This window comes from Ylistrum balloti, unplaced genomic scaffold (assembly GCF_031769215.1).
Source record: "Ylistrum balloti isolate Yb309-2 unplaced genomic scaffold, AGI_CSIRO_Ybal_v1 Utg371104, whole genome shotgun sequence".
Lineage (NCBI taxonomy): Eukaryota > Metazoa > Mollusca > Bivalvia > Pectinida > Pectinidae > Ylistrum > Ylistrum balloti.
The window spans coordinates 585,589-604,197 of NW_026782608.1; the positions used below are offsets into that span (position 1 = coordinate 585,589).

Consider the following 18,609-nt stretch of genomic DNA (forward strand, 5'->3'; position numbering starts at 1 on the left):
TTTCACAAGCCATCAGAGTTCTAGTCATGTCCAAATACATGTCTTTCGTATACCGAATGTGGGACATACTCGCCAAAATTTTGAGTGTTAACAGAAATTATGTGTTTATTGTTTAACCAATCAGAAGGACGTTTACATGATCCAGGAAGCAACTGTTTGTACTACAAGGCTCTGATTTTCAAACGAAGGCATCTAATATTATACGCATATTCGAGAATACTACTTTACGTTTTTCTTCCAGCGTATGCTTAGTAAAATAAATAACTCAATAATGCTTCTTTAAAGGAAGATAATAGCATATGACCAAGACTCCTGGTATTCACAGCATATCAGGCTGACAATGCTTAGCCTCCCGGAACATCTGGTCTTTTTCCTTTACCTTTTCAAAAACACGTTTGTGTTTCTTTCCTGTTAACTTTGATTACGATATTGTGTTTTGATTTTGACTATGAACAAAGAGAAGAAAGTCATTTACAATTTCATGTTTATTTGCAGGAAGTTGTTTTTTCACGAAACTTTGAAACAAAGAAATATACTGTATATGTAGTGTAAATGTCTGTGTTGTTATAACACCAGAAACAGTATGGTGTCAATCACAAGCCGTATCAGTTATATTGCTTGTTTGTTGTAACCAGATATTCTCAATATCATATTCTATACCCGTTCTATAGCGAAGGCTATTTGAAGTACACTAAGGTCATCGTACAGTCTACCGACAACTTGTAGTCCGACCGGAAGTCCAGTTTGTCCTGAGTAACCAGCATTGAGGGACAAGGCCGGATGACCAGTCGCGTCGAAGGAGGCCAAATTATTTGATATTTCCATACACGCTGCAAGTCTCTCTGTCAACAAAATTTTGAGTACTTGTTATCAATTCATCCTTGTGAATAAAATTGATAAATAACTGTATTCTTTAAAAAATAATGATGAAATACAGTAGTGTATTAATCCACGTTGCCAATCAAAATTATAAAATGTTTAAATATTAAGTTTTTATGAAAGTTTTAAAATGTTAAGTTTAACTTTCAATCTTAATGAAACATAAAAGACATTTAACTTTGTTGAAAATGAACGGATTCCATTTGAAGTGTATGTGTTTATATCACTGGAGTGTGTAATATATTACGGACCTTTCACAGTAATACAATGTATATAGAACGTAAAAACGTTACTTTCAGCGGTTCAGTGAAGCGTTAGGCACGTGATACTCTAACGAGCATTAAAGAGCATTACATTTAGCTGTGTTATAGAGTAGGAAGTGTGTTTTGTATGATACAGTATGGAGCGGTACTACCTGTAGCTGTGTTATAGAGTAGGAAGTGTGTTTTGTATGATACAGTATGGAGCGGTACTACATGTAGCTGTGTTATAGAGTATGAAGTGTGTTTTGTATGATACAGTATGGAGCGGTACTACCTGTAGCTGTGTTATAGAGTATGAAGTGTGTTTTGTATGATACAGTATGGAGTGGTACTACCTGTAGCTGTGTTATAGAGTAGGAAGTGTGTTTTGTATGATACAGTAGGGAGCGGTGGTACCTGTAGCTGTGTTATAGAGTATGAAGTGTGTTTTGTATGATACAGTATGGAGCGGTACTACCTGTAGCTGTGTTATAGAGTATGAAGTGTGTTTTGTGATACAGTATGGAGCGGTACTACCTGTAGCTGTGTTATAGAGTATGAAGTGTGTTTTGTATGATACAGTATGGAGTGGTACTACCTGTAGCTGTGTTATAGGGTATGAAGTGTGTTTTGTGATACAGTATGGAGCGGTACTACCTGTAGCTATGTTATAGAGTATGAAGTGTGTTTTGTATGATACGGTAGGGAGCGGTGCTACATGTAGCTGTGTTATAGAGTATGAAGTGTGTTTTGTATGATACGGTAGGGAGCGGTGCTACCTGTAGCTGTGTTATAGAGTATGAAGTGTGTTTTGTATGATACAGTATGGAGTGGTACTACCTGTAGCTGTGTTATAGAGTATGAAGTGTGTTTTGTGATACAGTATGGAGCGGTACTACCTGTAGCTGTGTTATAGGGTATGAAGTGTGTTTTGTGATACAGTATGGAGCGGTACTACCTGTAGCTGTGTTATAGAGTATGAAGTGTGTTTTGTATGATACAGTATGGAGCGGTGCTACATGTAGCTGTGTTATAGAGTATGAAGTGTGTTTTGTATGATACAGTATGGAGCGGTACTACCTGTAGCTGTGTTATAGAGTATGAAGTGTGTTTTGTATGATACAGTATGGACCGGTACTACCTGTAGCTGTGTTATAGAGTATGAAGTGTGTTTTGTATGATACAGTATGGAGCGGTACTACCTGTAGCTGTGTTATAGAGTAGGAAGTGTGTTTTGTATGATACAGTATGGAGCGGTGCTACCTGTAGCTGTGTTATAGAGTAGGAAGTGTGTTTTGTATGATACAGTATGGAGCGGTACTACCTGTAGCTGTGTTATAGAGTATGAAGTGTGTTTTGTATGATACGGTAGGGAGCGGTGCTACCTGTAGCTGTGTTATAGAGTATGAAGTGTGTTTTGTATGATACGGTAGGGAGCGGTACTACCTGTAGCTGTGTTATAGAGTAGGAAGCGTGTTTTGTATGATACAGTATGGACCGGTACTACCTGTAGCTGTGTTATAGAGTATGAAGTGTGTTTTGTATGATACGGTAGGGAGCGGTACTACCTGTAGCTGTGTTATAGAGTATGAAGTGTGTTTTGTGATACAGTATGGAGTGGTACTACCTGTAGCTGTGTTATAGAGTATGAAGTGTGTTTTGTGATACAGTATGGAGTGGTACTACCTGTAGCTGTGTTATAGAGTATGAAGTGTGTTTTGTGATACAGTATGGAGCGGTACTACCTGTAGCTGTGTTATAGAGTATGAAGTGTGTTTTGTATGATACGGTAGGGAGCGGTACTACCTGTAGCTGTGTTATAGAGTATGAAGTGTGTTTTGTGATACAATAGGGAGCGGTACTACCTGTAGCTGTGTTATAGAGTATGAAGTGTGTTTTGTATGATACAGTATGGAGCGGTACTACCTGTAGCTGTGTTATAGAGTATGAAGTGTGTTTTGTGATACAATAGGGAGCGGTACTACATGTAGCTGTGTTATAGAGTATGAAGTGTGTTTTGTGATACAGTATGGAGCAGTACTACCTGTAGCTGTGTTATAGAGTATGAAGTGTGTTTTGTATGATACGGTAGGGAGCGGTGCTACATGTAGCTGTGTTATAGAGTATGAAGTGTGTTTTGTATGATACGGTAGGGAGCGGTGCTACCTGTAGCTGTGTTATAGAGTATGAAGTGTGTTTTGTGATACAGTATGGAGCGGTACTACCTGTAGCTGTGTTATAGAGTATGAAGTGTGTTTTGTATGATACAGTATGGAGTGGTACTACTTATAGCTGTTTTATACACCTTCTCGTATTGTATATTATAGAGCGTATGCTCAGTACTATATTATAGAATGTGTGCTCAGTACTATATTATAGAGTACATAAATTGGGTATTGTAGCTCTATATATATAATGTTGTATGCAATACCTTTAGCTGTACTTTCAGTAAACGGTAGGCTCTCCGCCGTTTTTGACATCGTCGGCATCACAAGAACGTCGACGTCTTTGAGAGCGTCGTCGTAGGCTTTTTTCAGCACAGGAACGAGGTTCTGTGATCTAGCATAAAACTTATTCTGATAATTTCTTCGCATATATTCTCCGAGAATTCTTCTCATCTTCAGATTAATGGGGAGGTCATAAGGCCGCAGGGTGGAACCTCTAGCCATAGCTTCCTGTAATGTTACAGGGTAGTAACCTTTCCACAGGTAACCAGTGCCTGTAACAAATTGGGATAAAACATACACAGGAGTACACACGGTATGATAGTTATGATGTTTAAAGCTAAAGTTATGTTTACCTACACCGTATTACACATCGTTTGGTCCCCTTGCCGGACTCATCAGCTGATTACTAGTTACGTTTAATGTATCAAACGTTATATACATATAGGTATATTTCTTGTACTCTGATAGACACATAGGCGTGTAAATTTTTAAAGTTTACTTTTGGTGTAGTTACAAGCCAGGTCCATCATACCATATCCATGTGATCCACAGGCGTGAGAACCTTCGACCGTAATGGGGACGAAGATATCTGTTCCTGAGAAGAAAAAAATATCAAAAACTATTACGAACTGAGATACGAGAACAAAACCACCGCAGATAATCATAGGAAACAATCTAGAAATGAAAAAAGAAAACACTAAGATTTGTCCAGTATCGGAATAGTCTGTACAGAATAATGACCACAGCAGCATGTTATTTTACTTCAGTCGTTTGATAAATTCACATACACATTACACAAGTGAATCCCAATCCTTACACAATGACTAGTAACTACGTATATTGTAACGCATAGACATTAATGTAACACAGTCATTCTCACTTAACATAAAAAAAAGTTGTAGCATTCATTAAGATATTAACATTCGTAACATTTTTATTTATTCTAATACAATTGAGAAAAAAGCTAGCAGCTTATATTGATCACTCCTGTTGGCCCGGATTTAAGCGCGCGAGGGGTCTTACTGTGTATTACATATGTGGTCGGCCCCTACGTTTTCATATCTGTTCTGGGAATCTAACTGGGGACGTCTTGGTGAAAGGCGATTGCGTAACCACTGCACCATTCGACCATTTGTTTTATACGAATTATTGATATATACTGGTGTTCCCAGTACTTAAAGTTTAAACTTAATCTCGATAGATTGTATAAAAATACAGTTGTGTTTTGTGTTTGAGATGTTTAACAACACATCTGAACTACATTTCATTTTCTTAGATTAATGAATTATTATCTAGATTTCATATGTAGAATGTAACAGTAATTAATTGTTATAACAATGGGAACTAATGCGATAGACATACCTATATAATATATATACCTACATAATATACATACCTACATAGTATACATACCTATATAGTATACATACCTATATAATGTATATACCTACATAATATACATACTTATATAGTATACATACCTACATAGTATACATACCTATATAGTATACATACCTATATAATATACATACCTATATAGTATACATACCTATATAATGTATATACCTATATAGTATATATACCTATATAGTATACATACCTACATAATATACATACCTATATAATATACATACCTATATAGTATACATACCTACATAATATACATACCTATATAGTATACATACCTATATAGTATACATACCTATATAGTATACATACCTATATAGTATACATACCTATATAGTATACATACCTATATAGTATACATACCTACATAATATACCTACCTACATAATATACATACCTACATACTATACATACCATACCTATATAGTATATATACCTATATAGTATACATGCCTACCTACATAATATACATACCTACATAATATACATACCTACATAATATACATACCTATATAGTATACATACCTACATAATATACATACCTATATAGAATACATACCTACATAATATACATACCTACATAGTATATATACCTATATAGTATACATACCTACATAATATACATACCTATATAGTATACATACCTACATAGTATACATACCTACATAGTATATATACCTATATAGTATACATATACATAATATACATACCTATATAGTATACATACCTATATAGTATACATACCTACATAGTATACATACCTATATAGTATACATACCTACCTACATATATATACATACCTACATAATATACATACCTACATAATATACATACCTATATAGTATACATACCTACATAATATACATACCTATATAGTATACATACCTACATAATATACATACCTATATAGTATACATACCTATATAGTATACATACCTACATAATATACATACCTACATAATATACATACCTATATAGTATACATACCTACATAATATACATACCTACATAGTATATATACCTATATAGTATACATACCTACATAATATACATACCTATATAGTATACATACCTACATAGTATACATACCTACATAGTATATATACCTATATAGTATACATACCTACATAATATACATACCTATATAGTATACATACCTACATAGTATACATACCTATATAGTATACATACCTATATAGTATACATACCTATATAGTATACATACCTACATAATATACATACCTATATAGTATACATACCTACATACATACCTACATAATATACATACCTATATAGTATACATACCTACATAATATACATACCTATATAGTATACATACCTACATAATATACATACCTATATAGTATACATACCTACATAATATACATACCTATATAGTATACATACCTACATACATACCTACATAATATACATACCTATATAGTATACATACCTACATAATATACATACCTATATAGTATATATACCTATATAGTATACATACCTACATAATATACATACCTATATAGTATACATACCTACATAGTATACATACCTACATAGTATATATACCTATATAGTATACATACCTACATAATATACATACCTATATAGTATACATACCTACATAGTATACATACCTATATAGTATACATACCTATATAGTATACATACCTATATAGTATACATACCTACATAATATACATACCTATATAGTATACATACCTACATACATACCTACATAATATACATACCTATATAGTATACATACCTACATAATATACATACCTATATAGTATACATACCTACATATATACATACCTATATAGTATACATACCTATATAGTATACATACCTATATAGTATACATACCTACATAATATACATACCTATATAGTATACATACCTACATACATACCTACATAATATACATACCTATATAGTATACATACCTACATAATATACATACCTATATAGTATACATACCTACATAATATACATACCTATATAGTATACATACCTACATACATACCTACATAATATACATACCTATATAGTATACATACCTACATAATATACATACCTATATAATATACATACCTACATAATATACATACCTACATAATATACATACCTATATAGTATACATACCTACATAATATACATACCTACATAATATACATACCTATATAGTATACATACCTATATAGTATACATACCTACATAATATACATACCTACATAATATACATACCTATATAGTATACATACCTATATAGTATACATACCTACATAATTTACATACCTACATAATATACATACCTATATAGTATACATACCTATATAATATACATACCTACATAATATACATACCTACATACTATACATACCTATATAGTATATATACCTATATATATATGCCTACATAATATACATACCTATATAGTATACATACCTACATAGTATACATACCTACATAGTATACATACCTATATAGTATACATACCTACATAATATACATACCTATATAGTATACATACCTATATAGTATACATACCTATATAATATACATACCTATATAGTATACATACCTATATAGTATACATACCTACATAATATACATACCTAATATACATACCTATATAGTATACATACCTATATAGTATACATACCTATATAGTATACATACCTATATAGTATACATACCTATATATATACATACCTATATAGTATACATACCTATATAGTATACATACCTACATAATATATATACCTACATAATATACATACCTACATAGTATATATACCTATATAGTATACATACCTACATAATATACATACCTACATAGTATACATACCTATATAGTATACATACCTACATAATATACATACCTATATAGTATACATACCTACATACTATACATACCTATATAGTATACATACCTACATAATATACATACCTATATAGTATACATACCTATATAGTATACATACCTACATAATATACATACTTATATAGTATACATACCTATATAGTATACATACCTACATAATATACATACATATATAGTATACATACCTACATAATATACATACCTATATAGTATACATACCTACATAGTATACATACCTATATAGTATACATACCTATATAGTATACATACCTACATAATATACATACCTATATAGTATACATACCTACATAATATACATACCTATATAGTATACATACCTACATTACCTACATAGTATACATACCTACATTACCTACATAGTATATATACCTATATAGTATACATACCTACATAATATACATACCTATATAGTATACATACCTACATAATATAGATACATATATAGTATACATACCTACATAATATAGATACCTATATAGTATACATACCTACATAATATACATACCTACATATTATACATACCTACTTGGTGTATAGGTATGGATACATCCTTGAGTACAACCCCAGCCTCGGATAGTTTCGACAACTTTTCATTTACACACTTATCAACATCTGCATCTACTCCCAGGAATCCCTCTGTAAGAACCCCTACTTTCCTCCCGGACACGTCACGGTTAAACTAAACAGAAGTGTTCACACACATTAATGATTTAGTGTTTACATCTTGTCACATGGTAAACATTAGAAATCACATTGTAATACTGCTTTCTGACTTTCCTAGTTCCATTTGAGATATATGACGTCTGTTGCTACACATTGAGCACAACACGTTCTTGTTGAAACACTTGCCAGTTTAGAGTATGGAGGTATGGAGTCGATCGGTCGCTGTCTAGGATCCCTGTCATCATCGAAACCGGCAAGGGCCTGCGATATGAACAAGAGCTGTGTGAGAACAACATAGTTCAACGTTTGATTGCAATTCATGTAAACACCAATTGATGATCAAACACACACACCTACATATTACATTTTTTAGCGTGATAGTTATTTCATGAGATTTAAAATAAAACATTCCTAAATTTTATTGACAAAAATAACCTTTTTGGGCCCCCAATACATGCAACAATTCATATGATTATTTGCTATATTCAATGACAATGACTGTTTCTTGACATTTGTGAACCAGTGCTGCTTGAAAAACAAACACTGACACAAGACTTGCTCTCTAAATGTACGCCTTTTAGGTCAAATACGTATTGATATATTTATAGATATGTGTTGATAAAAATTCATATCACTGCTTTAACTCTCTAATAATAAACTCCTCTTGCCAATGATGGAACAGTACTTCCAAAACAAGTATCGACCCTGCCGACGAGTCGTCACACGAGGCCGACCGATTCAGGTACGGTCTTCAAAATCCTCTGTGGCATGGAGTCGGAACGTCAAATCGCCAATGGATGAACTCCAAATGGATTTTCGACCTGACTTTGTTTGGTACCTTACATATGAAATAAAAAGGCACGTCCCTCACAAATTTGTGGCCCTCTTTGAAGCTATTTCTTTGTGTTTAAAATATGAGAAATAAAGACGGATATGTTTGAAGTGTTGCTCACAGAAAAAAATGAAACCGATCCTTCAGACAGACTGAAATCGGGACATCGTTTGTATGCTTGTGTTTGTTTTTTGAACACTCGACATGTTCAGTTTGTGTTAGCCATCAGTGAATTTGTATAGTCCGCTCTGGAAGGAAGACTTTATGGGCAAAACTTTGTCAAGTTTCAAAGGTATACATCAAGGATTTAATCCACCGTTCAAACTTTTCGGTCATTGCGTTTATTTATACAGATTTCAATATAAATTTCATTTCGATAACTAAGACGTTTATTTTTAACCATACCAGCCCGGACCTCCGAATTCGTAAGATTTATTTCATTTATATACAATCGCAAGCAGTACCTCCAGAAGTAATGCACAGTCTTCCACTGTCCTCGTCATGGGTCCGAGGTGATCGATGGTAACCGCCCCTCCCATGGCCCCTGTGTAAGGGATCAGTCCATACGTCGGTTTCATCCCTACGATACCACAGTAACTGGCCGGAGTACGAATAGACCCTCCTTGGTCAGCTCCAATAGCCATGTCCACTATCCCTCGTGCTACCTAAATAATTTCAGATAACGACTGCTTCTCAAATGTACGGAGGTGTATTCCGGCCACGTTGTGTTTTATTTTATCTCGAAATTTCGAGATAGCAACTCGAAATTTCGAGTTAGTAATCCGAAATTTTGAGATATCAACCCGAAATTTCGAGATAGCAACGGAAAATTTCGACTTACTAACTCAAAATTTCGGATTACTAATTCAAAATTTCGGATTACTAACTCGAAATTTCGAGTTACTATCTCGAAATTTCGAGATAAAATAAAACACAATGTGGCCAGAATACACTTCCGTACAAATGCTCTTCTGAATGCATGTTAAATCTGCCACTCTACCAGAGGCAGTTGTCATGGCTGGGATAATATTAGATAAAAATACTATACAGATGTGCTGAAGACATAAAAAAATTAATAAATATTCTGATATGTTGCATTACTCTACCTTTCAACATTTATCCTCGAAGTTTGATGATTATTGACCTCAGATATTTGATATTTTATTTAATATTTTTATTTCGGAATTTTTCCTATTGATGGTTTTTCCCTATGTGTATTTTACATGGACTAATCTTACGCTATTTTACCATGTCCAGCATCATCCCAAAGTCCGATATCAAGGATGGACCAGTGATCGATTATATTGATTGATTATCATCCTGATAATAAAGCCAATTATACGCGCGTTCCAAAAGCTTGATTTTTGTCGACTTTTTTCTGATACAACAAACATACCAATGATCATGAGTTTCTCTTATCGTCAGGCACATATATTAGTCTCTCTCTTTTAAAATATGTAAAAATAATACCGTATCTTATTTCTGTCATTCGATTGGAAGAATGACTCTTAAAGAAATAACATTCGAAAATAATATCAATGTAAAATTTAAGTAAAAGGATTATTAACGCGTGAAGTATATTGTTATAATAGTATAGCTACCAGAGAAGCACATCCAGAACTGGAGCCCCCTGCATCCTTATAGGGATCACACGGGTTGACAATAGGTCCGGTAGAAGAAGACCAGGAACCACCGCTCAAGCACATGTCGTCACAAGCCGCCTTCCCCAGGATATGTCCACCTTATCAAAGGCAAAGAAAACATATATTATACAGGCAGATATTCACATACTTAGTAGGCACAAGCCGCCTTCCCTAGAATATGTCCACCTTATCAAAGGCAAAGAAACATAGATCATACAGGTAGATATACACATAGGCACAACCGCCTTCCCTAGAATATGTCCACCTTATCAAAGGCAAAGAAACATATATCATACAGGTAGATATACACATAGGCACAACCGCCTTCCCTAGAATATGTCCACCTTATCAAAGGCAAAAAAACATAGATCATACAGGTAGATATACACATAGGCACAACCGCCTTACCAAGGATATGTTAACCTTTTCAAAGGCAAAGAAACATTGAGTATTTAGTATAGATGAACATTAATCACATTTCCTAGAATATATCCACCTCATCAAACACAAAAGAACATAGGTCATAGGTTTAAAAGCTCACAGGCAGTGCCTACCTTCATGTTTGCCCATCTTATCAAAGACAGAAAATGCTAATTTTACGTCAAAATATTTCATAATTTTAGCATAAATTGTACACGAGATATCATATAAAATTGTTAAAACAGATGTTTGTGTGACGTAAAAATACATATTTCTGAAATCAAACGATTGATCATTAATCAATCATTAATGGAATAGGATAAAATTAGACCAATTTTATACTAGAAGTGTTTTTCTGTGTTGTGTTTTTTGTCTCTAACGCACAACTGTGTTGTATGTAAAAACACTCAGGAGACTTTTCCCTATAAGAATCCTACACACAAAAGCGAACGTTCGTAAATCGAATACACCCTTTTTAAATAACAGCACAATATATAACTTCAATTTTTAACCGGAATCTTTCCACTCAGGAGTATTTACATCTAACTTTTTGTTGATCAAAATTGACGTACAAGTACCTGACAAAGGTGTGATATCAGGAGTATTGAACCTACCGGCGTCTAGGACCCTAGTGACGACAGTGGCATCAAACTCTGGTGTGTAACCCTCCAGTAACTTTGTACCATTCATCATGGGGACCCCAGCCACAGCTATAGAGTCTTTAATAGCCACTGTCTTACCGGCCAACAGTCCAGAGTCTGCTCCCTTAATGTCACATCTCCAGTACCTGGAGGACAGAAAGTCATTTAAGGAAATTATTACGGATAAACATAATTAAGTGGTTAAATGTCATTTGGATTAGTTCATTTTCGAGATAACGCATGTGTAACGTTACATATGGGTTAATGCTTATTATCAATGTTACTGTAATGAAGTAGAAATGTTAACCTCTTTTCTGAGTGCAGAAAAAGATAGACAAGATAATAATTTCGGAAAGGGAAAGGGGTGGGCCAGTGGGTGGGCCAGTGGGTGGGGAGGGGGCGCTCTATCAATACGATATTAAACAGCACTCATCCTTTCAAGTATGAATAGTTGGGTAAAATTTTGAGCATCAAAAACCTTGTAGTTATTTTTTACCTGTTGTTGTTGTTTCCGATATGTTGTGACGTACAATATAGACTTATTTTCAAACTTGACGTCACGGAGAAGGATTAAATTATCATACAGAATATATTGTAAATAGTTTATCGCTGTGATGTCAAACAACCAAACTGCTATCATCACTCTTCATTCCCATCCTCCCTTTCAGAGTTCTTCTCTATCAATACACAGTTCTCTCCTGCTATCCGTTTTCGCAGCTTCTCTTAGAAGCCATAACAACTAGACTAATTTTACTCCCTCTCCTTTCCTTCTACCAAGGTAAATTTGAAGAGACCAATAGCCCCAATGGCAACACTTGGGATATTTATGAGGGCTGATTGATAAGTTGTGAGCCTCATATTTAAGGGTTTGACTTTTGACGGACATATTGCATTATTTTTCAGTATCTATACACTTCGCCTGGTGGAACAACACACCTTTACTGAGTCTTCAGCGGCGCTTAAGTTTGATATTTTTTGTTAACTGCCTAAGAAGTGATGCACTTATTGTTTGTCCCTTGTGCAGTTAATCTACCATCAAAATACCATCAGCATCCCAGAAAACAGAGGCCAAAACTTTTCCAGCTAATGGAACAGTCTTTGACGGGAAGAACATTAGCAGGATTTGCCCCTAAAATATTCAGATTAGCAATCGACAAGGTCGTCTAGTGTGCTTCTAATCAACTGTCAGAAGTCTTGGTACCCATCGAAATGAGATTTCTCTCACCGCAAGAACTTTCATATGAATGGAATGTACTCTTTCCTGTTAAGTTCCAAATGTACTAGTTATATCCCTGCAAGTAGTCTCTCAGCCGTAACAATATCATGAACTTATTGACCATTTCTGGGGTTGCAACAGTGACAGACATTCCAGGACGGGTGGCATCCCAAAGGCTCTGCCTTCCATGCTTAAATTCCACCACCGACCTTTTCACTGTAGCATACAAAGGGGCACCAGACCTTGGTGTCTCTTCTTTATCAGTATGGATATCCTTAGGTACTAGACCTTTCTTATGCAAATATTAAATCACTGCTTTTTCAGCGATTTTGTGCTTTTTTGCAAAAGGCGATTGCCTTGTTTACTTTAGAGAGCTACCTCCTCGAAATAAACTGACCCAGTAACATCAGTTTCCGGTTACACAGCCTTAAATAGTCAGGGAATAGTAGAGCTGAAAAAAGACATCCCTGCTTAACTTCTTTAACACAAGGCTCACAGCTTATCAATCAGCCCTCATATCTTTTCCTTTCTTCCTTTCTTTTCTGTCTGTTCTTTCTTTCTGTATTTTACTTTCTTGGTGTTGCTCCTAACACAAATCGTGAATTAGATGAACTAGATATATTCACGTGGTGAAGAACGTGTTTGTCGAAAACGTTTGTGTCATTAAAACAAACAAACAAACAAACAGCAATTATTCCCTGATCTGAATGGTTCGTGTTAAGTCTAGATCACAATAACAAACAAACGACATTGTAACAATAAACTGCGCAATTACGTCAATATGCTATTTTATATAATTCGGAACAACGGAAGATTTCATGTAAGCGTAATAGTTTCAATGTGTCTCTTACTTTCTCTTTACGATGTATAATTAGAAGTAAATAGATTGATGCACGCGCCACAATCTCCTTCCGTTTACGTCTTTTGACAAATAATACATGCTGATGCAGTAATCGCCGAGACGGCGTAGAACAATCGGATGTCATACATTGGTTACTATAGTAAATTTCATGTAAGAGAAAATAAATACTAACCAAGCATTATCGACTTGTTCCCTCTGACCTGGAAGTCGTGGATAGCGGACAGGAAGCTGTGGATCGGGCAACTCATAGACTGTCTGGTACGACTTCAGCACACCCTTATAGTGCTCTATATTTGAACATACAATCATTTGACATAGATGATTTAATCAAGGATTGTAATAACTTGTATTTATACATATATTGATATATAATGAAATGATAAAGAAACTTCTTTATTTTGTACTGCATATACATAGCATTATAGACATCAATAATCCATCATATACTAAGAGCAAAAAAGAAACGCAATTAGGAATTTCCAGATTAACTACGGGAAATAGAAAAGGATTTTAGAATGTAATTATGGTGTAACTGGAAGATAGTTGACCACTCTGTCATCTACGAGAATTTCATTCGTGTACATTCAGTTTTCAAATTTGACGTTGATTCAAGAGTACCCCACTCAAAATGAAGTGCATTCTGGACCCATCAATATCGTGAGTGTCACCCGCGAGCTGCAGTAACTGCACGAACTCTTTTGTGCATTGAATTGATCGGTGTATTAACCCTCCTCATTGGTATACGATTCCATTCCTCATCCAGCGCCAACGCTAACTGAGCGACGTTGATTGGAGGATTCGACCTAAGTCTTATTCTTCTGTCTAACTCGTCCCATAATGTTCTATTGGGAGAGGTCAGGGCTGTACGGGGGCCAGTCTATGGTGGGGACATTGTTTGCTGCGAGATAACCGCGGCAAACCCTCGCTACATGCGGCCGGGCGTTGTCCTGCTGAAACGTCAGTTGACGCTGCTGTACTTGAGGAACAACATGCGGCGCTAGGACTTGATCTCTATAGCGGACGTCCGTGAGATTTCCCTGAATAACGACCAGGGGAGTCTTGATACCATGCGCAATCCCTCCCCATACCATGACCGATCCTCCTCCAAAGCGGTCATTCTCTATCACGCAAGCATCTGCATAGCGCTCGTGGGTACGTCTATAGATACGACGTCGGCCGTTTGCCCGGTAAAGCGAAAACCTGGACTCATCTGAGAATAGGACACTTCTCCAACGTTGCATTGGGAAGCGTCTTACAGAATCTTACGGAATATGCGTTCAGCCATTGCATTCATCTGGCACGTTGACGCGCATTAAGCTGTGGTCCAACATATGGCCTCCGCGGTCTTAGACCGAAGGCAATGTCTTTGGATCAATTGGAACATGATGACGACCAATTGTGTTCCTTGCTGTTTCCATGGCCGTCAGAAAGCGATTGCGTAGGTGCGAAAGTCGAATTGCCCTTTCCTGCCGAAACGTCGTCACACAAGGGCGACTGCTTCGGGTACGGTCTGCAACCCTTCCGGTGGCATGTAGTCTTTGGATGAGACGGCAAATTTTCGAAGGATGGACTCCAGATTGATTAGCGACCTGATTTTGCGGGGTTCCTTGCATAAGAAGTGCAATGGCACGACCCCTGTCAACTTCGGACAGTTGTGGCATTTTTTACGGTGAACTGTTTATGCTTAAAATGTGGGAAATCAAGACGGATATGTCTGACGATTTATACTGGGATCGAGATATAGTGCTTTTGTCTCTTATTCTTTTGTACAAGCGGCGTGCGCAGTTTAGTCATGCATCAGTGAGTTTAATACGGTACCATAGGGACCTAGCTCAAATGCACATATTTGTCAAGTTTCAAGGGTGATTTAATTTACAATACTAATTTTCTGCTAATTGCGTTTCTTTTTCTTGCGTATAAAAATACTTATCCATGCCCGGTGCGCCTAATTTACCCATACCTGGGTTCTTTTTGCATAAGTGTCGATTACTGACTGTCACTACGACGCATATAAAACATCGAACGAAGCTTTCAGGTGATTTATGATTATATGTTGGACATCACCGTTACGATAAATTAGACTATATACTCACATACATCATATAAGGAATACTACAATCACATACCGTAGAAGGCTTCTTCCTCTTCAACTGTACACTTTAGGTCTAAATCCTCGGAAAGTTGGTGTATCTCCGCCTTCGTCGGTTGTAAAACAGCAGATGCATGAAGAAGACCTAATGTAGATATAACATGATGCTTTAGAATAAATATTATGCAGGTATGAATTAGATGTTACACGAGGAGTTGATAGAAAATGTAAGGTCTCCAGTAGACAGAAGATCTACAGTAGATATAACACAGTAGATATAACACAGTAGATCTACAATAGATATAACACAGTAAATATATCACAGAAGATATAAAAGAGTAGATATAACACAGTAGATATAACACAGTAGATCTAACACAGTAGATATAACACAGTAGATATAACACAGTAGATATAACAGTAGATATAACAAAGTAGATATAACACAGTAGATATAACACAGTAGATAAAACAGTAGATATAACACAGTATATATAACACAGTAGATATAACACAGAAGATATAACACAGTAGATATAACACAATAGATATAACACAGTAGATATAACAGTAGATATAACACAGTAGATATAACAGTAGATATAACACAGTAGATATACAGTAGATATAACACATTAGATATAACACAGTAGATATAACACAGTTGATCTACAGTAGATATAACACAGTAGATATAACACAGTAGATATAACACAATAGATATAACACAGTAGATATACAGTAGATATATCACAGTAGATATTATACAGTAGATCTGCAGTAGATATAATTTAGTTGTTCAGTAATCATGACACGGGATATCATCATTAGTTATGAGTGCAGATATGGTAACCTATGTTGTCTGCAGTTACATGTTGAACATGTTGGACCTAGAGCTCCTTTAAAGATAACACTTAAAATCTTTGTACTTGTGTGATGAGACATTCTGTAGATTATATAAAGCTGACATATAAACCAGTGTATTATGTGTGAGTACTGTAGGTGTATAACAGGATACCCACACTCTGTCTGACACATACACATGTAAATGTCTGTTACAATTTTACTTCAAAACTCCACTTTCGCGTTACAAAATATACTTTAAATTGACTGCATTGGCAGCCATTTCCCATGATATTATCGTTTTAATTGTCAGTCTTGTATCCAGTTAGAAAGTATCAAATGGGTTGGTTGTTTACCTGGAGGTATGCCTGCCTTCTCCATCTTCCTTTTATCAAGGTCACCAGCTTTATCATATACTCGGGTCAAACACTTGTCTCAGTCGGTGTGGACTACCTACACAGGTGTGTAAACCATGCAAGCTATTATAGAAATGTGTAACATATGTCTAGATTGCTATAATGAATTAACAAACACCTTAACTCTCACCATGTACATTTCTATGATAACATTATGATGACTGTTTATTGATAGCTCGTATACAGTCAAGTTTATTTTAGCAATAGAAATTACCCATTAGAAGTAGGATGTCTCGTCATCAAACTTGGTTGTCAACATTTAATCCTAGCAATCAAAGGAACCCATTAGAAATAGGATACCTTGTCATCAAAAATAGTTGTCAACATTTAATCCTAGCAGTCAACAGAATCCATTAGAAATAGGATATCTTGTCATCAAAAATAGTTGTCAACATTTAATCCTAGCAGTCAACAGAATCCATTAGAAATAGGATATCTTGTCATCAAAAATAGTTGTCAACATTTAATCCTAGCAATCAACAATTACCAATTAGATGACTATATCAATTATTTAATATTAATGTATAATAATAAATAATAATATATATACACTGATGTGTAATCACACATTAACTCAGGTATATATACACATACATGTATATATATATATATATATATATATATATATATATATATACATTGAGGTTAAGGAATGTACATGTATATACAGGTTGAAACAGGGATGTAAAATTCCTCGCAAATTAACAATTCATACCACATGTGTAAACTTTACAAAAACTGTCAGACATTCCATTCCCTTTTCTTAGATTTTCTGATTATTATTCATGATAAAAGAAGTCATGAGAGAAGACTTATATAGGCTCTAACCTGCTGTATAATCCTAATGGTTGTTTATATCAATCAAATATTCTGAAATGATAAATATGATAAGGGTGGAGATAACATGATAATAATGTATTAGCGTGCATTTTATTGTTGATGTTTAAATCTTATATGTTACAAATAGATATGAATTAATCGAATTCTAACGGGACATTAACTAATACAGATTTCAAGTTAATTACTATGTTTTCCTATTCTATGTGTTTTCAATACCTGTTTTAAAAACAAAACAAAAAATACAATATGCTAGCT

The 18,609-nt window shown here is 34.8% G+C and overlaps 1 protein-coding gene across 1 annotated transcript; it reads right to left on the reverse strand.

Moving 5' to 3' along the window:
* Positions 1 to 498: 498 nt before the first annotated feature.
* On the reverse strand, positions 499 to 17,479 carry LOC132560711 (amidase-like). Its single transcript, XM_060225386.1, has 11 exons — positions 17,455 to 17,479; positions 16,293 to 16,400; positions 14,339 to 14,453; positions 12,062 to 12,234; positions 10,986 to 11,125; positions 9,849 to 10,049; positions 8,739 to 8,813; positions 8,412 to 8,568; positions 4,101 to 4,163; positions 3,553 to 3,840; positions 499 to 842 (listed from the first exon to the last, which is right to left on the reverse strand). The coding sequence occupies exons 1-11, from the start codon at positions 17,477 to 17,479 to the stop codon at positions 655 to 657; spliced, it is 1,533 nt and encodes a 510-aa protein (XP_060081369.1). The 3' UTR covers positions 499 to 654.
* Between the last annotated feature and the right edge of the window lie 1,130 nt (positions 17,480 to 18,609).

Excerpts from the sequence above, each read along its gene's own strand:
- LOC132560711 (XM_060225386.1), bottom strand. The coding sequence starts at position 17,479 with ATGGAGAAGGCAGGCATACCTCCAG. Across the intron at positions 14,454-16,292 it reads AGAGGAAGAAGCCTTCTACG|AGCACTATAAGGGTGTGCTG; the intron begins GTATGTGATTGT and ends GTTCAAATATAG. Across the intron at positions 12,235-14,338 it reads GAACAAGTCGATAATGCTTG|GTACTGGAGATGTGACATTA; the intron begins GTTAGTATTTAT and ends TCTGTCCTCCAG.